General features: G+C 39.4%; 1 protein-coding gene across 3 annotated transcripts; it reads right to left on the bottom strand.

Annotated features, from left to right (window-relative positions):
* Positions 1-6,237: 6,237 nt before the first annotated feature.
* ALG12 (ALG12 alpha-1,6-mannosyltransferase) lies at positions 6,238-21,760 on the bottom strand. Of its 3 annotated transcripts, none has more exons than XM_082311176.1 (10): positions 21,700-21,760; positions 17,416-17,605; positions 17,132-17,264; positions 16,418-16,591; positions 14,845-15,039; positions 13,428-13,531; positions 12,717-12,940; positions 11,813-11,982; positions 11,540-11,615; positions 6,238-7,505 (listed from the first exon to the last, which is right to left on the bottom strand). In XM_082311176.1, exons 2-10 carry the CDS (start codon positions 17,578-17,580, stop codon positions 7,274-7,276), a joined length of 1,473 nt encoding a protein of 490 aa, XP_082167302.1. In that variant the 5' UTR covers positions 17,581-17,605; positions 21,700-21,760; the 3' UTR covers positions 6,238-7,273. The 3 variants fall into 3 exon arrangements, with proteins under 3 accessions (XP_082167302.1, XP_082167303.1, XP_082167304.1); XM_082311177.1 differs by lacking the exon at positions 21,700-21,760 and adding an exon at positions 21,161-21,235; XM_082311178.1 differs by lacking the exon at positions 21,700-21,760 and adding an exon at positions 19,297-19,376.
* Positions 21,761-21,785: the final 25 nt, after the last annotated feature.

Below are 21,785 nucleotides of genomic sequence, written 5' to 3'. Positions count from 1 at the left end.
GTGGTAGTCAACACTGCCTTTTATTTTCAGATGGATTTAAGACAACCATTGAATAAAAATTAATTGGTACAATTGTAATCATAAATATACCCCGGAACATGCTATGTGAAAGGATTGGTTTTTCATCTAGCTCTTCGGACTTAAGCCTGGATTCTGGTTCTTTTCATTTCACTCAAGCTATTCAACCTCAGGAAAATTTGTTGAATTCTTTCCCAGGTGGCTTTGGTTTCCATGTCACATTTCTCTAAACATTTTATGGTTTCAGGTATTTCAATTGTTATTCCATCAGTTATGTTTACACCTCTACTATTTAAGTAAATTATTATATAGCGTACTTGGGAAAAACTAATACTGCATTTTGTCTCCAGTATTTTAAAAGGTAGCTTTTAATTCTATCAACACTCAGCATTTCTTTGTTCTTCTAGGGTTAAATGAGAACAGCATGTGTTTTTTCTGCAGTAATAAAACAATTTGTTCTAGTTTATGTATAGTTTGAACTAGATGAGTTTGAAGCAGCTTATTGGGAAACATGTTTAAATGGTTACTGGTTAATTATTATCTCCATTTTTTCCCCTACATTTTAACTGTGAATGTAACCTTGACCTTTGTAAAGGAGATGTTTAATCTCTCCTAACCAGTAGACAGGGAGGCAGAGGATGAAGAAACTTCTTTTTTTTTCTTTTTAAACAAGTATATATAGATAAAAGATACAATTTTCACTCAAGGCTTGAATGTAAATACGGCCTTTGGCTTAAAGCATTGTAGAGCTGCATTATACCAGCAGGAGTACTGGCAGTGAACAAACGTACCTGAAAATGCCAGTTCTCTGGAAACAAGCAGCTTGGCTCCTCTGAAGGCAGTCTTGACTGTAGCTCCTATGTAACTCTCATGTGGGAAGTTGAAGTATAGCATTGTGTAGCCCCAAATTTGCATCTTATTCATATAGATACTTAATTGTATAGCCATGCTTTTTGTTAAAACTTTTCCTGAGAGCATGAGAACTAGTCACTATTTTTAAAAGTAAAATTTTATCAGTTAGTCTACTTTATTGGCACCTGCAATTTCCTTTTTGTTTTTTTTTGAAGGGCTTAGTTCTTAAAACCACACTGTTTCAGTATCAGTTTGGCTAAGAATTATTAATTACGTTAGAAATTTTTTTAAAGATAATATGTAGGCCCAAAAGGCCTTAAAATTGAAACACCTAATTCTTAAAAACTTAAATAAAAATAGGAGAGACTGAAAGCACAAAGCTGCTATTTTTCGGATGTAAGCCTTGATGCTTCTATAGGAGTTACAGGAGCATCTCCATCTTCAGTTCAGGCATTGCTGCCTTTGAGAAAAGAATGACTTCAAAAGAAGGGCTGAAAGCTTTCATTGAAGTATTGAGGTAAGTTATTGAGTGGGTGGGGTTTGTGTTGGGTTTACTTTATTATTTTTAATATAAATTCTTAGTGATTGTTAAAACTTACATTTTTTTCCAACCCTTCTCATATTTGTAATGTATAGAAAACTTCCTTATATTTACATTACCCTCTCTGACTGTAATAAAGCGCAAGTTCTTTTAACAGTAGGAGTTTTCACCAAGCTGAATTTGTGCTGGAACAATCCCTGCAGCAGCAGACAGTTCCCTAATGCATAATGATATGGTGAACCTGCAACAGTGATATTTATTTTATGTAAACAGTTAATTTCAGTACATTAGCAACTTTAGAAATAAATTTAGAAAGCAGACTTTTTTTTTCCCCCCCTCGTAGCATAAAAAGTAGATGGTACTAACAATGATACTTTGTGTCATTGTAAGGATCTTCACAGCTTTTGCTTCTTTTAAGAGTAGGCACTAATTACACACTGCTGCAAGAAATATTTTGTAGTACTAAAGGCAGGAAGGGGAAGAAGTAGAGACCTGTAACAGCCTTTTCAAAGAACTCCAGTCTTGAAGGGTATATTATCTATGGATATCATTATGCTCCGGAAACCTGTGATAGTGCTCCCCCCACGCTGCACCTTTCCATTTGCCCCCTTTCTCTACCCACCCAGAAAAGGTGAAGTAAACCTGTTTGACTCCAGAATTTGGCCAGTGAGCATTTACTAGGAATACTCATAGCTTCTCCTTGCTCCCTGAGAGCAGCTTCTGAATTTACAAAGAACCAAAATCTCAATCTAGAACAGTTTAAATTCTAGCATAAGGATGTGATTGATTAAATGTAGATATAGATGACAAGCTCAAAGTGGATGTTTACAGTTGTTGGGAGATCTGTGCCTTAAAGTAGCATTTTTCTTCTGCCACAGGACCAGTCGTAACAAACTTGCATTTAGGTATCTCCAAGCACAGGAAAAATAAACATACAATTAGCAAACAATACTTTCTAATTACAGATTATTTAGATTTTATAAACTGTTTTAGTCTTTCCACAAATATATTCATCCTTTGCTTTATTCTTAGCGACAAGAGTGATTCTTTACCTTCTTGGTTTCCTTGCAAAACTGACCCAAAACTGCTTTGTATCATAAAATGAATATGCCAACCAGAAATAGTAACCACAGCCACATCCCCAGCTGAGGTATCAGCTTGGGTTCCAAGGGCTAGATCTATGCCTAAGCAGTCACTGCCTTTTTTTTTTTTCTTCCCCTTCCCCTGTAGGAACCAATTCCTTCTTCCAATTTCTTGATTTAAATTGGCAGTTTTGAAGGAAAAGATGGACTCCATTTCAGACAGCATTTTTACCTTACACTCGACATAACTGGACACAAATCAAGCCTTGGTACAGAACCAAGGGCAGCTGCAGCTGCAATAAAGCAGAACTGGTGAAAGACTGCCTGTGAGAGTAAGATGTAGAATTTCAGAAAAAAACACTGGCTGTCCTTGCTATCCTAAACAAAGGTCTGAAATGAACAATCAAAAGTAGCTGTAGTTGCTCATGTTGATCTGAAGGGCTGATAGAAAGTAAGTAGTTGCATGCGAAATGGATCGATTACGTTTAGGAATCATGTATATTTAAATAAAAAAAATAAAATAAAAATAAAAAAAACCAAAAACCCAAAACAACAGAAAACCTTCACGGAGGTATTCATTGTCACTTCAGGAATTTTTGCAAACACCCTTTTAATCTTCTGTGTCATATGTTAAGCAGATAGTGATACATTTCATGTAAGACAGCTGAAACTAATTATGTAACCAGCTAACTGAGAAGGCTGTGGCTAAACAGACTTGCTTACATGGGTGATAAACGCAGCTTGTGGTTTTGTTCCTTTCTTGCAAACAGAAAGCGAAGTCATTTGTACAAGAACGACTTTTTGAATACTAAGTTACAAGGAAAGCTTTCAGGGGAGGTGGTGAAGGGCGGCATTTAAAAATGAGCACAGGTAATAAAGCGAGGAAGGCAGGACTAGACTTCTGTGTAACGTCTGTGATGGATGGAGAAGTGCTCTCGGATGCAAGGGACACATGCATTGAAATTGAGATGCAGCAAACAAGTGCTTAAATCTTGTATCACTTTTCTAGGTCCTAAGCATTACGGAAAGAACTAGAAGTATTTGGGAAGACAGGAATCGTCCTAGAACAGTTGTAGGAGAGGCAGCACCATCTCAATCTTGTTTGCCCAAATGTGTACCCAGTCTCACCAACAGGGTATGTGAAATGGCCAGGGAGTGTGAAAAAGGGGTGTGATCAGTGTTTCAAAATGTGTTATGCAGTTACGCTGCGCTGAGGTTGTGCTCTGATGGCTGGAGTGAAACAGAAGGCAAAGGGACGAACCTGAGGCACGCTCTGGCTTTTCTCAGTGTTAACAGATAAAATGTATTTTACGTTAGATCCAATACAACCGTTCTGCAGATCCCCTCACCCCACATGCACTCTTGAGAGAGAAGACCCATAGCAAGTACTTAGGGCAGGTATAAGAAGGTAAATACGGTCTGGTACTTTTTCTCAGCTCTGAATGCTCTGTTACTTAGAGCCTTGGTGAACTGGAAGTTGTTCCTTGATCTTTGGTTCTTCTAGTTCTTGATGGGAGAGTGATCTGTTTAACCCTGTTTTGAAGCTGCTTTTACTTTCAGCATCCAAAAATGTCCTCTATCGGTGAGTTCCACAACTTTTTTCATGCAATTACTTTATTTAGTTTTACAACACAGGGTGTCCTAAATCTCATGCTGTAAAACAGTGATTATTCACCATCTCTGACATGAAATGTCATGGTGACATGTTTGTTTCCAAATCATTTTTTAGCCTTGCTCTTTACAGGAACAAATGTTGCTGGTAAGAAATGAAGTCAAACTTCAGAAGGCAACACATGTTGCTATGCAACATTTGACCTTTGGCAAGTTTAACAAGACATCCTAAAATAAATCTTTCTACAGCAGCATTATACATGTTAAATGCATATTATTTACAACTCTGTTCTGTGTTTAAATGGCATAAATGTAATATAATTTATAGATGGACCGTACTATCTGTCTTTTGCTTTATTCAGGTTAATTCAACCCTTGATTATTTGAATATGCTCAGCCTATTTCTGCTTTTATTAAGAAAAGCTATACTCTAAGCTAGGGTCATTTGTAATCAGTCAAGACAAAATGAATTCTTTTAAGAACTTGAATAGTCATGAGCAATTTATTACTTTAAAGTCCCTTCAAAAATTCCACTAAGTAACTTTTCAGAGTGTCTCCCTTACTTGCACCACTCATGCAGGAACTTGAGGCTTCACCCTATGTCCCCCAAATGCAGAAAAATTTGTAATACTCCACTTCAAGTTTGTAGATGGGCTGAGAGACTTCCTAAATGCCCTCTTATATCTAAGGGAACTTAAATCCACACTTTATTCCAGGCAAGTACACTGAATATTAATCTATATTAAAGGAGAAAATAAGCTCTATGTGTCTTGTTGAGCTAAAGAAAGACAACACAGGACTTGGAGATGAGAAGATTCATTTAAGAGAGAGATGGCTTTAGTTTCTATTCCAAGGACTGTTTGTTTATTGAAAGCAGCCTTTGGGGAAAAACTGCAGTAATCTTCATCCCAGTTTGAGACAGATGCCCGCTCCTATTCAGGGTGTGGGCTACCATACCACTTGTGCCCTATGTTGGGGAGGTTACCCGTGCTGTCACAGAAGTCATACAGCCACTGGTGCTGCAGGCACTGCATGGGGCATGATCTAGCCCCTTGTTTACAAACGCAACCATGTTGCAGATCTTAACATGAAGCACTTTCCAAGAACCACATATGGAGAGCAAGAAGCAACAGGACATAAATAAACCTCAAACACTGTTCAAAACTGCAATCCAATCCCTCTTTCCTGTCTCCTTGTATTTTACCTTTCTCTACCCCGAACAAATACACTAAACAAGCCCATTTAAGCTGATAGAAGCTATTTTCATCAGCAGTGAGGCTGTGAGCAGTAGTACACACTACTACCGCAGCTGATCATCGCTGCTTTAAGTCCAACAGGTAGCACCCAGACACCAGAACCAAAGTCTCTGGAAAGCCCCAGTCAGGTATGTCTGTCTGACATTCAGCAAGACTAAACTCTTCACATGCCTCATGTCCACGTATTCTGTGCCACTTCAGGCATTTGCTTGAGATGCCTATGGTACAAGCATAACAGCCCCAGGTTTTCGCTGTAGTTAATAGAAGCAAGTTTTTGCAGAGGGAGTAACTATACACCTAACTTCAGCAGTGCAGACATTTGTCTATGCTTGAGCAGGATAAATGTTAGTTCAGGTTCTTGAGTTGTAGATTACAGTGTGGGGGAGTTACATAAAGTCAATGATTAGGCTTAACATCCTTACTCAAAAGTTTTCCTTTGTATTGTTCCAAATTCTCAGCTATTTGCACATGTACTTCCTTCTGTCTCATGTGAATTGTTTGATGTTCAAATTGGCTCTGGAGGAAGCAGAGTTTTCTTCCAAAGAGGAGTCAAACAGATAATACTTGAGTGATTTCAAGAGCAGCCAGAGACTGGACAAACAAGTTCTGCAGGTTGCCTTTGCCAGATCTGCTCAGCATGAGGAAGCCTGCGCAAGAGCCACAGCCACCCACGGGGAGCAGGCTCCACCCCACCAGATCAGCTCCTCTGATACATAATCTAGAGGATAAGAAGAAAACATGGTCCTAATGAAACGTACACAGGTTCCTCAACGAAGCATGCTTTAAGAGTTAAAAAACAAACAAACAAACAAAGCACTTTATTCAACAAGAACTTTTTACTCAAGTCTTCAGTCAGCAAGGAATAGTTTTCTGCTCATGATTATTTCAGCAATACTGATTTTTTACACTAATGGAGCTCCTGTCACATTACAACTGGCCCTAATAAAAATTCTAACTTTTTTTCCCTTAGTTTACCCCTTAACTTGTTCCATTCAGCAATCTAGGCAGACATCTTAACAAAACCATCTAATAAAGAAGAGATTACAGAGCATGCTCTCTTAATTTACAGAATGCAACACATTAGATTATTCCTTTCCAAAGGGACTACTTAATAAAAAAAGGAAAACAGCACCTATCTTCTTAAAGTGTATTCAAGTGAATATTTTCATAGGTAAATTTTTGCACTGCAAATTAAGATAATACTGCAGCAGAAGAGGGAAACATTATTTAAAAATTCTTTTTCCTGTGAAATCCAAGTTGCTGCTTATTCATGAACTGTTGGAATAAAGATAACCACCCTTTAATACTCCTATCTGTTATGAGACAGCGCTTGTCAAGAAGTCCAACTGCTTTTTAAGCATATCTTTCACTTTAGTTTGGTAGCCTACAGGGCACAATTAGGTATTGTGATGAAGCTACAATGAATATGGCTTTCCTATGTTGATAACATCATTAATTTTCAGGCAATCTGACAACTGGGGGGGTTACAATCCTGCAGATACATCAAGTAATACATCTTTGCACACACAGATTACATATCAAATTACTGCCGTAGCACAAACCTGTTCCATTATGTATCTTATATAGGACAATTAGGACATACCTGTGCTACGTTATGAAACAGAGAGCTACCCAAACCAAGTAGACAGGTTTTACTTAATACCACTAAACTTGTAGGTAGCCTCTCTCAAACATATCTAACAATACAACTCAGTGTTTGAGTATATGCTGACTAGGAATGCATTGTAATATTTATGTAAGAAACAGGACGGTGCTAAATACCAATCGGTACAAAGATTTTCCGTGCCTTTCCACAGAAGCTGAATTGCAGTGCTAGAATGACAATTTGCTGCTGTCTTAGATTATTCAGTCATCAGCAAAATTACATCAAAAGACTTACTTAAAATTCACAGTCAAGATGATAGAGGAAGTTTTTCCAACAGTACTAATTTTGGTTTCAAGTTTAAAGTAAAAGGAGGTAGCGCAGTAAGGTTCAACCCAATTTTACTGATGCCAGGTATATTTGCCAGTGGCCTGTGGGTTGTCTTGTAATGTGATATTTGAAGAGGGTTTGTTTCCATCAGTATGTGTGTGTAAGAAAACATCAACTCGTCTCCTGGTTTAACATCTTCTCTTTTGTCATACCTGTGAAGAATAAAGAAGGCTTATTTACATTCCTCTCTTTACCTATTAAACATCTCCATTATCACAAGGGCATGTAGCATCCGAGATGAAACACAAAAGGAACTGTAACATTCTCAGTTATATCTCTTGATTAAATTAACTAGCACTGAAGAAGGAAATAGTATTTTTGAAGAGTTTAGGGAGCCAGTCATTCCATGCAAGTCTCTCTCTGCTATTGTGATATAAATCAGGACTCCTGGAAAATGTCTCACTTGTCCTCTGAGTTCTGTAGAGAAAGGTCACCAAAGCCTAAGACTGTAGAGAACTGGACTCATTTTTAAAGCTTTACCCTACAAGAATTGCAGTTTGGATAAGTGTGGTGTTGGTTTTTTTGTTGTTGTTTTGGTTTTTCTTTTTTCTTTTTTCTTTTTTTTTTTTAATTACAAAAAAATGTTATGAGGCACTTTAGCAGAAACCTTTCTCTTCTGGTAGTCATACATTGAAGTAGGAGCCTCAGAGAACAGTGGGGAGAAGACTTCCTTGAACACTCTAGGAAAGAAAGAACTGCCTGGCAATTACAGAATTAACTTGGCACTTGCTATTTCTGGGTTCAGTCCCCTGATCTACTACATGTTTGGGCAGGTCACTTTGGGTCAGCTTTTATAAACCTGTTTAGGTACCTAAATATATATAAATTATATAAAAATCTTTATATAAAAAGTAACCAGCGAGTTCTAAAACTATTTAACAGGTACACTTACAGTTATTTCTTAAAAGCAGTTATATTCAATCTAGCTGTAGAGGGAATTTACAGGATGAGAAAACAAGTGACTTAAGCATTTGGCAGGGATGTGAAAGATCTAGGTTCAGCCACTTTCCATCTCATCTAAGCCCAGAACTGAAGTTTGTTATCTGACAGAGCTGTATGAACCTCTCTAATTTTCCAGAAATTGAGGTAATCTCCCTCACTGTTTCATGAAGACACTGTCCTACTTCGCAATAGTTATTTATTTGTTCACTGAAGAGAGTCAGGCAGATTTATAGCCCAAGGGTTAGGATGCTTATATTGGACATGGCAGCCTGATCAAGTCCTCAATCAAACAACTTCAAAGGGGAAGAATAAGATAAGTCCACCCCAAAACACTCTGTAGACCACTGTTAAGTGTGCTTCCAAAAGTGGGAGACCTGGACTCAAATCTTTGCTCCATATCCCAGAAAAAATATTCTCCACTAACGCTGGGTAACAGTCCAGAAGAGAGAGGTTAAAATGGAGGTTACTTACCTTTAGTTTGTTTATGATAAGACAGTCTTAGGCACCTAACTATAAAAGAGTGTCCATGCTCTGTAACTCAGGTGAAGAGCAGTACCCAGTTCTTCACCCTTTCTATTGCCCTTTTCTGTGAACTGTTTTCTACCAGCTTCTGGAGCTCCTATTCTTATGCACCTGATTCCTCCCATGCATTTCACAAGCAACTTACTCAAGGCCGTGGCTTTTGTCACAGGCATGGACACTGGTATGGAAGTGCTGCAATCCCAACCCTACATACCCTTAAATGCACCTAGGAGTAAATCCAGGCTGCATCTTTCACCACGTGTGTCTTTGCAGGCCTGGCCTCTCACCTGCCTGAATTCTCTGTGAAAAACTGGAAAAAATCTCAATTTATATTTTTACAACATTCCCTGACATAGCACTCGTTAACATTTAAGATATTTAAAGCAAGTACTCTACAGCAAACTAGAGGATTTGCGCGGATTGTTAACTAAAATTTTGGCAACCCAGAACAGACCCCAGGCTGACAAAATCCAGAGAAGTCAATAAATACACCATATAATGCAGAAGACTTTGCACACTGAACAAGTGCTTTCTTCTTCTTCAAAAAAAATTGCACGCTAATTTCATCTGCTATTTCCAAAAAGATCACAATACCACTTAGGATGGTACATGCGTCCAAACTGGCAGAAGGAATGACATACTTCGTAACAATTTTACCAACTACTAATTTTGCATTTTCTTCATCAGCAAATAAAGGGCCTTTCATCTGACTGCAAGCATTTCTGAATTTTATTATTTTTAAATACTTTAAGCTTACACAGCATGTTTATTCCTGGTTCAAAGAGACTGCACTAATTGAAGACAAGATTGTAACACCTGTTCTGTGTAAGAATCTGCATCAAGCTTCTTTCAATCATCCTTTGAAGACAAATAATGGATCACTTGCGTTTTTCTTGAGGCAAATAGATCTAATCTGAGCACGCCACTGAAAGCTGTTAACTTTAAGACACTTTTATTTATGGATTGTAGTTATCCTGATGAATCATCAGCCTTCATATCCACTCCATCCATAAATCTGTTTTCACCTGATGTACACAGCCTATGAAGATGGTAAATTAGTTTTCACCCATCTGAAAGGCTGTCACTTCCTTGGATAAAGAGAAAATGGGACAGCTGGTGCCACTAAACTTTGCGCTATTGTGCTGTCAGACGAAGTGTAGTCCTGTGTATGATGCTCGGTTGTGGATTTTGCCTGATTTTTTCAATGTGAAACTTTATGATGAATCAGCCCTCCCCTGAGGCTTTTTTATGATGAGTAAAGGTAAAAGTGAGAGAAACTAACTGCTCTGTAGCTGCAACACTATGAAACATCCATCAGTGACAAGGATATTATTCATTCACCTTCCAAACCCACTACACTACAGCCTTGCAAGCCCAAAACAATCCAAAACCCACCACCTCAAAAAGCTCATTGAAATTAAGCATTGTATTTAGAGAGTAGAGTTGTATTTAGAGTAATGTGTGTACTGAAGTATATTCAAAAAACAAAGATTGGAACATTTTAGCTATCATGTGTGTTCTATCACTTGTACTCTAATAGTTTAATACCTCCTCCTGACTGTTCATGGCTTAAGACTTTCTCTAGATTGAACATGCAAAAAACAATTTGAAATAAACATTGAATTGGTAACTGTGAAGGCAATTCAGCTTTAAACTGTCTGTACCATCACAATATTATGAGAGAGCACAGAAATAAAATAAGGCATAGCAAGCTCGATGATTTTTATGATTTCCCCAGAAGCATATTTTTCCCTTCTTCCTCTTTACTTACAAAACACTTTTCTCTCTAAACATACCAATAATTAAATTATGTTTGGTAATCTGATCCTGAAGACTGTCACTGGGGAAAAAGAACTCCATGCTCAGAGTACTTCTTAAACCAAAATCTGCTTGTATCGCTTTTGTTTTGTGCAAGTATAAAGTGAGGCTTTGTGTCACTTTCTGCTGAATCATTTTCATTAAGATGACATTTTAAATCAGAAACCTACATTTCAGCTGAAGAGGTAGGCCTAAGAATCAGAAAGGTGCCTTTTTTTTGGTCTGCATCCCGAAAAGCAAACGATGCCATCCCACAAATGTCTCCTACTATTCATTTCAATATTCTGATTCTTAAAACTATTTGTACATCACTGCTGGTCATCATAACAAAGCACTCAACTGCTTTCTCTCAGAGCCAATGAATGTGACTGACAGTCCACAACAGCAGCTTCAATGCAATCTATGTCCGGGATGTTCCACATAAAAACAGACTTTGAATATTAATACGCAGATAAGCCTCACATGCCACACATCATTCAAAAACAAACAAAATGAGAAGACACCCCCACAACTATATACACTGTTCTGCCAAGAGCAGAAAAGTGTTCATCTACAGCTGTGTTTTACAAGATCTAGTGAGATATGAAACATAGCTGCATTAAAGATATTGCTGTTTTATTGAGCTAACAATTTTTTTGCACTGTTTCTGATGTCTCTAAAAGATTCTACGCTATTTAGGCAAACCAGAACCAACCAAAACCATTAAAAAATGTTGCAGTGCTCTATTTCTGAAATGGCAGCACTGCACACATCAAAATTCTCTGAAGATTCACATTGTTCTTGACCTGGCTTAATAAATACGCTGTACCAGAAACCATATCTGTGATGCTTGCCCCTGTGCATATACAAAAAAGAAATACGCAGGCTCCTGTCTTTAGATCAAAATACCTTGTTCATAACATACCTCCAATCTGAATTGATTTCTAGAAACCGAGAAACTCCTGTTTGTGCTGCAGCCACATCAATATGAACAGAGACATCTACGTAAACAAAGAAAACAAAATACAATTTCAAAATTCTTCTAAGAACACTTTGATTAATAAATTAACAAAACAGTAACAGAGAAAATGCATGTAAATAGTGTGAAGAAGCAGTATCCAATACATGTAAAGATATGCTAGCAGAAAAAAATTGCAGTTGAAATTAGGCGAACATACCTCAAACCAGCTTTACATACCTGCTGTTGAAGGTACCAACTCATGCAACTTCTGAATTGCCACTCCTCCAGGATAATTGAAATGTGAAACATATAAAGATGTTCCTGAATAAGCAGCATTAACTATAAGATGTGTTATAACAAAGAAAGATCCAAGTTTGTACAGCCAGGACTTCCGGTAGTTATTCAGACTGTTGAGGGGGGGAAAAATGAGTGAGAATAAACTGTTATTCTTCTGTCATACTGGTCATTGACTATTGTGACAGAACTTTTATGAAAACTCCACTGCTAGATAATAAAGATTAATGCAAACTTTATTTCAATCATGTGTATGGAATTATTTTATTTTCCATTTTATTATCCATTTCTAAAAGACTAGCTTCTAGTGGCATTTAAATTAGAATCTTCTCATTAACAAAGCTAATAAAAGCTCATCAATAAAGCTAAGTATTTCTGTATTTAAAACCTTTAGCTATGAATGTATTGTCTTTCAAAGAAGTTCACAGTTTAACTTAAATTTGTTTACTCAATATACCCAAGTTTAACTATTTAATACAAACACCATGTTTCATGAGCCCCACCTGTATATTAAATTATCTCCTAGGGTAAGTTACGTTAGCAACACAGTAGTACACTGGAATGCGTCTTTTTCACTGGTGGATAAAATACACTGAATTGTAACAGCATGACAGCAAAATCGGGGCTCTGTTCTCAACTCTGCCCCAGACTTGCCAAATGGTCCTGTGAAATCATTTCCCTCATTAGTCAAATGGGTACAATGACACAGACCTCCTTTCTAAAGCATATGAAGATCTCAAGATGATCCAGATTCCAAGATGGAAAGAAGTGCATAAAACCAGTAATAACAGTTTTGTTTTTCTTTTGCATTTTCAGAGAAAAAAAATAAACAGAATTTTGAACTTACATTCGTGAGCACATTTTAGCGGCCACTATGTTGAAGACAGGGAAAGTATATATGATAAAACGCAGCTCTTTGTGTGGGAGAAATGAATATAAGAAAATAAAGCCCAGTGCTGGCAGAAGTAATATCCGAGTTCTCTTTTCTGCTACACCCAAAGGTACAAATATAATGCTGCATCCCAAAGCACGAGGCAGGGCTGAATAGAAATACCACAAGAAGGGGGAGGTCTTCAAGATGAAAAGTAGAGTTAAGGATGCTTTCACTGCTGACAAGTAAAGTAACTATTCTTTACAGTAGTACAGGCAAATTTTGCAAATATACAGTATAGTTTTTGTATATTGCATTCTTCCAGGCATTTGGTTTTCTGCCTTACCCTTTGAGAAATAAAAGCAGTTGCCTGACTGCATTCACATCACCAAACAGGCATATCAAATGCTGTGCTAATGATGGGCAACATGAAAAACCAAGGGGAAGAAACCTGGCTTTACATTGGTAGAACACAAAGAAGCAAGAAGGAACAGTCAGCAGAGGAAAGTTAAAATTTACGGAAAGATCTAAGAAACAGATATTGTTTCATAAGCTTCAAATAATGAAACACTAGATGAAAAGTAGAATTTAACACCGTAACTGAGTCTCAGGAATAGGTTACATCAAGTCTTTGCTTTGGCTGGTAGTGTTCAATAGGTCTTTCTCCCTGGACGTTTCAAAGGATACTCCCCAGTTGGAACTTTTGTTCAAAATTGTGTTATACCAGAGCACTTTCCCCTCAGGCCACACAAGTTGCCTCCAAAACAGAGAATCCACAGCAACTGTTAGCCCTAAAAGAATTAAAGAAATACAAATGTGCATGAATTAAAAACTAGGGAAAAGCAAACGAGCACATCCAAATTGCACATTTACTGATGAGATCAACGTAAACTGGAACACGCATTGTAAGCCTCACCCAAAGCCACAGAGAAGGCTGAATCTGTCTGTCTTGCAGTGGAAATGCAGGGGAGGGAGGCACTCCTTAATAGAAGTCTTAATAGACGCATATTGGATAGGAATCTGATTGAGATTCACCCCACTCCAACCCCAGGTGTGAAAAGCAGTGGTTTAATTAAAATAATATTAGAGCATTAAATTTAATGAATGGTAAGAAACCCAAGTTAACTTCAAATGGTACTAAATGGATTTTTACTGTAAAGCCGGTAAGTTAAGAAAAACAATCTCTAGAAGTTTGCTACTATTTATTAGGTGGGAGGGAAGAAGGAGGATAAGGGATGAAAGGCAAAAAGACAGCAGAGCAGCAAATCCGTCAGCCTCATCTCCTCCACTCAGCTCTGTGAAAACTGCTCTGGTATTTAAGAAGTTTGCCCAGAGAGGGAATGGGAGTACCCGTGACTAACTCCTGTTGGACCTCCAAATTCTTAGGCCGTGAAGTGCCTCCAACTGCACATGGCATGATCTTTTATTGTTTCTGCTGTCCACGCTGTGGAAGGGACCGCACACTACCAGAGGTCATCAGGCATGTGACAACAGCATTTTTACTTAGGTAGGCTGGCAGAGAAGCTTAGAGTATTTACGCACACATGCATGAGCCTTCCATGGATGGGTAAAGACAAGGAGATTTTTCAACCTCTCTAGCATGGATAATCACTTAAACTATTAAAATTCATGTAATAAAGAAACAGAGCTGAACTGTGACTCTCCCCACAACCCTCTTGCTCAGTATCCCTGTCTGTCACACTGTTGTATTTCATCCTGGGATTCGGTTTATTGTCATGGCAGTAGATACTACAGCTGATAATGCACATGTAGCTACAGCCAGGTAGTAATTCTACTAAAGTCAACTTGCACATCTAAGCTTTTTTAAGACCAGGATGTTATACTGTAAGCATCTAAAGGCAGGGGTCACAGTATCTTTCTACTGCTCTGTGCACACCTATTTCCTCACAGGGAATTTTTAAAATAAATAAATACCCTTGTCATATTACCAGCAAATGGAATCAGATGCGGCGGAGGGGGGGCGAGGAAAGGGAAAAAAGGAAAAAAAGCCCTAAGGGACACATCACTAGAGAAGTCAGTCAAATCTCCAGACTTTTACTGAATTTACTATGTGGCATTTATTTTTTTCCAAGCAAACACTTACCCAACCAAAAAATTCCAGCAGGAACAGCATGGGAAAGGACCTTGAAAATGGAGATTCTTTTAGTTAATAACGTCACCAGGAGCATGAGGCCCAAGAATATGCAGAGCTCTGATCTGAAGACTATAATTGCCAAAGCTGAGAACCAAATGAATGGCCTTTGCTTTTGCTGGATCCAAAACGTCAATGCCAGGAGCACTGCAAAAATAAAGCACACCGTCTGACACTCTGAACTGTTCACTTTCTAAAGGGCAACAACTTTTCTCAATGCTAGCAGCTTGTTCCTCTAACTTCTCACCAATCCTCTCTTGGTCTTCCTACCATTTCTAGTCCAGAAATTCTTCCTCTGTTAGAGAAATGTAGTTTGGAATAACACACAACTTTCTACTGTTGATGCTTAAATAATTAGGAAAAGCATAACCACAGAAGGAACACATGACAACTCTTCCTAGACAGTGTATTTAATAGCTTTTAGGGAAAGAAAAAAACCAAACCAAACCTTAAGGGAGTACTAAAAGCCTTTCAAACTAAGATTCATAATTATTATTGTTCAGCATCAGCTGAAGATTTAGCTTGTTCTCTTGGCTGAGTATGTCCTGTATTCATGATAACACCACCCCATTTCAAATATGAAAGAGACTACGGAGTACCGCTCAGGGAGAAGAAACCATAAATCCATTTGCATGGTTAGCTAGAGACACACCCTGTCTCTACAGATGAAGTTGCCTCTGCTTTTTCACAGTTTTTAAACACATGGTAACACTGACTACATAGTAAAGTGGTCATGATCCTAAGGAAAATGTGTGAAAAATTAATAGTACAAAACCATGAAACAACTTGTATTTTTTAATACCTGAAGAAATCATCTGAGAAGTTTATTACTACACAGTGTTTATCTGACAATTCAACTGCTTTTTGATTTGTTTTTCAGTTCTGATCTACACAGGTTCTTACACCAACCTCATGATTTTATTAGTTGAACAACTTGCACTGAAGCATTAAGTGACTCAACTAGTATCTGTCACGTGTGGTTAATCTTCCCTCTCATCATCTCTGGGGAAAAAATGTATGTGTAGACTAAGGTTTTGACTTTGATATTTTTTCCCCCTTTACTTTAAAAAGTACAAAATGCTACATTTGTAGATAACTCCAGAAGAGGAAGGCGGAGAGGTTGTGGTGGGAGTTTGTTCCACAGTCTCATGAGAAAGCTGTTTCCTGTGTAGACTAAGTTCACAGATTTTTTTTTTTGAACTGCAGGTGTACCTACTGCCTTTTCAATAGCTCTATGTTTTATGCATCAGATATGTGTACTCAAACCTCTAGTTAACCAAAGCCATCTGACAAACACCACATATACTCAGATTCAATAAAACTTGATTCAACAGTCATTGTAAGCATATATGGTAAAAAACACAGAAAGAAATCACAACTGCTTAAGTTTTCTAGTCTTGTTACCACACAATTTAATCAAGCACGTATATTGATTTGGTCTGATCACATATTTTCTGTGCTTTAACTATTGATACATTTGAGAAAAATTTTTATATTTTAAAATTATTCCTATGTGAATACTTACCAAAAGGAAGTGCAAACACATTAGGGAGGGTTCGTGTACAGTAAAACATCAAATGAAACTGAGTAACAGTGATAAGACAGAAGATTGTTGATGTAGTTGCTCCAAACTGCTTTCTAACTTCTTTCTGCAACTTCCATAATGTGTAAATCACGCTGAGCCCCAAGCTTCCTCGGACTATTAGAAGAACAGAAATGGGAAATAAGAGTAGTATCAGAGGGATCACTGATGAACAACCATGTTACATAATGTAACGGGAAGAAGTTATGAAGAATAATACTGAAGATATCACAATATATCCCACTTCAAAAAAAAAAACAAACCCAAACAAACACAAAACTTCCCCATTAGTTTATCTACTTTAATCCACCTTCAACTTCTCTGATACTTTTGCACAAAGGTCAATGTTAACCAAGTTAAACAATATTTTCTGAAGCATACACGGAAGTACACGTGGGAGTGTATTCTCTGAAGACACTTGGTTTTTCTACACTGTGTGACATTTGTTAGCACAGACCTTCTCTGTGCTGTTAGCTACTCCAAAGAGGGGATGGAATTGCCATGCTGGCTCTAAGCACCTACAGTCTGCAAAATCCCTCATTAAGGAAAAGAATATCGTGTTTTAACCACCGATCCAAACCCTGAATGTTACAACAATGTCATCCATTAGTCCAGTAGTAAAAACATCTCCACTCTGACGACTTAAAGTTCTCATACCTATCAGCTGGGAGTAAAACTTGGACATTCTTAGCACAGAAAGTACATATATAGCTGGGCTGGAAAGAGCAGCAATAAAAATCGGTCCAAGAAACGTTCTTGGGACAACTCCAGGAAATTCATGATGGTCATACTGCAAAAAGGAAAATCTAATTAAGATAGGCAAATCAGAAACAAAGGAAAACTGGGATAAATAATATTCATATTGCATTTACCCTACTCATATAGCAAGGAATTGCAATCTTTAACAGTGTCCAAGAAAGAACACGTTCTTTCCAATTTACCTTATCCAAGTCCAGTTGGTGGTACACCACATCATGAATAGCTTGTAGGTTAAAGCTTTCCTCCACTTTTGTAAAAGGACAGACAGTTAAATGAACAAAGGCCACAACAATAATCAGAAGCAGCAATGGGAATGACCGCCCACTCGAGCTCCTCTTCTGAGCCATACTGGGTTCAAAATTCACATATATTCTATTATCATTAAAAAGAAAATTAAAAGAAAATATATTAATAACATGGTATGAAGCGTACAAACAGAAAAAGAGAGACTGATAATGCAAGGAAAACATATTACAGTACTGTAACAGTTTAAACAAAGACTAAGAAATTAAATAATCCATCCATTTTTTTTAAATATATGTACATTCAATGAATTGAGTAGATAGCCAAAAACATATTCAGGCTGCATTTCAGTATTTATGCCATCTTCTGCAAATGTAAAGGTTTTAGTTTTCACCTAAAAAACCTCAGACAACATAGACTCTACTTAAGAAAATACTTCCCTTTGCGTCCCATACTGCCACCACTGCTGAGAGTGCCACCTCAATTATGTCTGTGTTTTGTGGGAGAGACAGCTTTGTAATTTACTCTCACTTTAATCTCACACTGGATTTACACACGATCTTTAGAACATACTCTCTCGTTTGTCTAGGACTCTGAAACGAGTGGGAGAGGAACCATGAGGATGAGAAATCGCTCAGAACAGAGTACTTTGACCTTCTGACCTTGCCAGCGGCTAGGTCTGGACTGGGCAAGTGAAGGACAAATGCCCTTCGGCACCCACACCACGCGTCTTCATGGCGTCAGGTGGTCTGAACCCCATCCTTCGCACTCCTACCCAGAAATGAAGGCCATCTCTCCCTAGTGCTTAGTTTCACAACACTGTGCTAAGCCATTCTTATGCAGTAGTTATGATGTATTTTATCATGATGATAAAATCATGCGTCCAGGTGATGCCAGAGCAAATAAAGCATAAGTATTGTCATGGGTAAACAGTTCATCTTTTCTAGTTTCAGATTATAAACCAGTAAAAAAAAAAGTTATTTTCCATGACCATTTCCAGCAAAAACATGGTAATCTATTTCATGTTCTTTTAATTTAAGCATCCCACTTTTTGCTAAGTTCACAATTTAATAAAAGACAGGAGATTTTGGTTATTGTTATTCTTGTTCTGTTCTTACAGAAACAAAACTTTAAAAATAGCACCTTTAAGGTACAACTGGGGCTTTGGTTAGTGAAGTTTTCTCCTGTGTTTTCGTCTAAATATGTCCATTAAACAGATGTAAGATAGTTGGCAGATTTGCTAGGATCACTTAGCAACTGCCTCCTAGAGTTACCTTTTCCTGAACTGATGATTGTCCTGCTCATTAGTAAAAATAAACAGAGTGAACTAATGTTCCTTTTTTTCACAGCTAACACCAATAAATCCCGAAATTTGTATACTTACTGTAAATTGCATGTATCTGCATATTATTTTATATATCGCACTGATTGCACCTCTTTCTCACGATTGCTGCTGTTACAGACTGTTACTGAAGCTCTGACCCCAGGCTCAAAGACAGTTCTGTGGTAGGTCCGTGCGATTTTTGGCTTGTTTTGCAATGTTAAGGGCCTAAATAAACATAACATCCCAGGAAGTGCAAAGAAGCCTTTTTAACCTGTGCCTAGTACTACTTCTTTACAAGGATGGATAAAAATGGCTTATTCTACGACAGAATCCTTTTTCCACAGCAGTAGTAAAAGAGGTATGAGACTGCCATCAGGAGCACTTCAAGCCTCTCCACAGGGCAATTTATCATGTACATATTCTTGTCTCTAAAAAGCTCTCTTGCTGAATTCTTCCAATAAATACAGAGGCATCTCACATTTCTGGCCAAACTTACCCAACAGAAAAATGGACACTGAAGGATCAATCCACTGCTGCATATAGCAGCACAGGCATTCGAGTAGCTTGTGTGTCATGTGAAGCAGCATCTAATACACCAGCAAGGTAGGTATTCCTCACTCCCAATTTGCAGCCTCTTAACTTTTCAGATATTTTAGGACCCAATGAATCCTTGTGAAAGTGCCAAGAAGCTCTATTTTTTCCTTCTTAACTGTATCAGTTGTGTAATAAAAAGATGTTATCTTCACCTATTAATATTGCATTCATTATACTCTGACCACTCTACCATATAGCCTGCTCCTGATATCTTTAGCTGATCACCAGATGAATAATCAGTCCCCAACTTCCTAAATCATCAGAATGGCGATGAAGCTACGTATCCCGTACACAGTTTATCACAAGGCTTTTTTTAATCTTGTTGACACCAATCCTTTTGTATGCCTGAAGAAAGTAAGCTTGCCAGCACACTCATACATTTTGAAGATAATTATATGTATTATACATACTGAGATTCCCTTAAGGGAAACACGTTGGAAGATAAAAAACCCAAAGCATGAAGACAACACCTAGGTTTCTGAGATAAAGCCTAATAAATTTAGTGGTCTTGTCAAGACTCAAGATAACTTGCTCTGTCGAAAATTGATGCTGACAAATCTCAAAATTCCAGTGGAATTTATCAGGACAGGTAGACACTGAATTTCACGTTTAAAATAAATTTGCTATATAAAGGCAAAATACTTGCAATTACAGCTTTTATTTTTAAATGCCAAAAACACAGAAACAGATTTTCACTTAATATTTTAATAATGAAGGTTAGAGGAATATCGTAAGCGAGTACAAATAGCTTTATCCATCATTAACGTTCCAACAACTTTAGAAGACTCTTCCTCAGACCTGTACAACATCGCCACATTGACTCCCCCCCAGATGTCTACATCAAGACCGAATCACAGAAGAGCAGAGACTTTTCAACACAAAGAATTCATCCTTTCCTGGGATTAAACTGGGTGAAAATAATTCATTTTCTTACATTAAAAAAAGGCTGAAGCACTTTCATCAAAAACGGTTTATTCTTTTTCTATACTTTTTATATGGAAGGGTCATTAGCTCCAATAATAGACTTTTTACTCTTCCCATGGAAAATCGACCATATTTAGCTCACTTATGTTTTTCAGACACTCTTCAGTATAAATATGTTAGACTTTGGCAGCCAAACTGCATGTTGAATCTGTCTACAGAGACTGCATTTCACTCCCTCACATGCTCTGTATGGAGGCATCTAAGCAGAGCCACCAAGAGCATCCCAGCATAAGGTCCTCCCTCTCTGGCTTGATCTAGCTTTGGAAAAAAACGTGTTGTACTCTCTTCCATTTGTATGTGTTTTTCCTATGCTTTAATAGTTCTAAAGCTAACTTCTGAATGAGGTCAGATTTAAACCTCGTAGTTGCTGGGATTGCTTTTCCTTCTTTTCTAAGACGGAACATGACAGTTGCTATGCTTATATACATTTCCTCACGAGTTGGGGACTGGCTAAAAAAAAAAAAAAAACTAAGACAAAAAAAGAGAAGAGAAAGTTGGGGCGGGAAATGAAGTCTGGGACAGCGCCAGACATGAAGGTGCGACGCGGCTACGTAGAAAATGTCACTCTTCGGACTGGGGAAGAAGCACACCGAAAGCTCTCGACTTAAGACCCCACCCCACACCAACCCGAGCCCGCTCCCAGCCCGCCGGCGGCCTCCCGCCGCTCCAAGCCGGTGTCCGGCCCCCCTCTAGCGGCCGCCCGGCCGCGCACAGCCCGCCCGCCCCCGGCCGGCGGGTCCCCCCGGGCGGCGCGGCCCCGCCGCCGAGCCACGCCAACCCACCGAGCTCGACGGGTACCCGAGGAACGCCGTTCGGATCGCCGTCAGCCCGCACGTCACGGCGCGCAGCGACACGCGGGACTGGAAGTTACTCCCCTTCGGGCCGCTCCTACGCGGCCCCGGGGCGTCTCAGGGCGAGACCACGGCATCGCCCGCCGCTTCCGAAGCCAGCGGCGCCGTCCCCGAGGCCGCGCGGGAGCGCCGCGGCAGAGGCGGGCCCGCCCGCCCGCTGACAGGCACCGCAGGAGGCGCCTGCCCTGCCCGCTGCCTCCCGCCACGCCGCAGCCCCCGCGCCCGGGAGGCGGAGAGCCGGGGGCGCGCTGCCGCGCGGCTGCAGCCGCAGCCCGGCGCCTCGGCGGGGGACGGGGCTCCCGGGGACGCCCTCTGGCCCGGTTGCAGCCGGGCTGCGGCGAACGAACGGGCCGGTGGCGGCCGCCCCGCTCCCCCTCGCAGGCGCACACGCACACGACCGTTACCTCCCGCCCCGCCCGCCGGCACCGGCCCAGGCGCGGCGCCCCGGGCCCAGCCCGGCCCGCACTCACCGCCCGGGCGTCCACGTGGCCGCCCCGCAGAGGGCGCCGGCGGGGGGGGCTGGTGGCGGGAGAGGGGGGAGACAGCCCCGTGCCCA

The sequence above is a fragment of the Platalea leucorodia genome (genome assembly GCF_965183815.1).
Source record: "Platalea leucorodia genome assembly, chromosome: 4".
Classification (NCBI taxonomy): Eukaryota; Metazoa; Chordata; class Aves; order Pelecaniformes; family Threskiornithidae; genus Platalea; species Platalea leucorodia.
The sequence above is the reverse complement of the archived record's forward strand: the minus strand, read 5'-3'. Positions and strand labels throughout refer to the sequence as shown.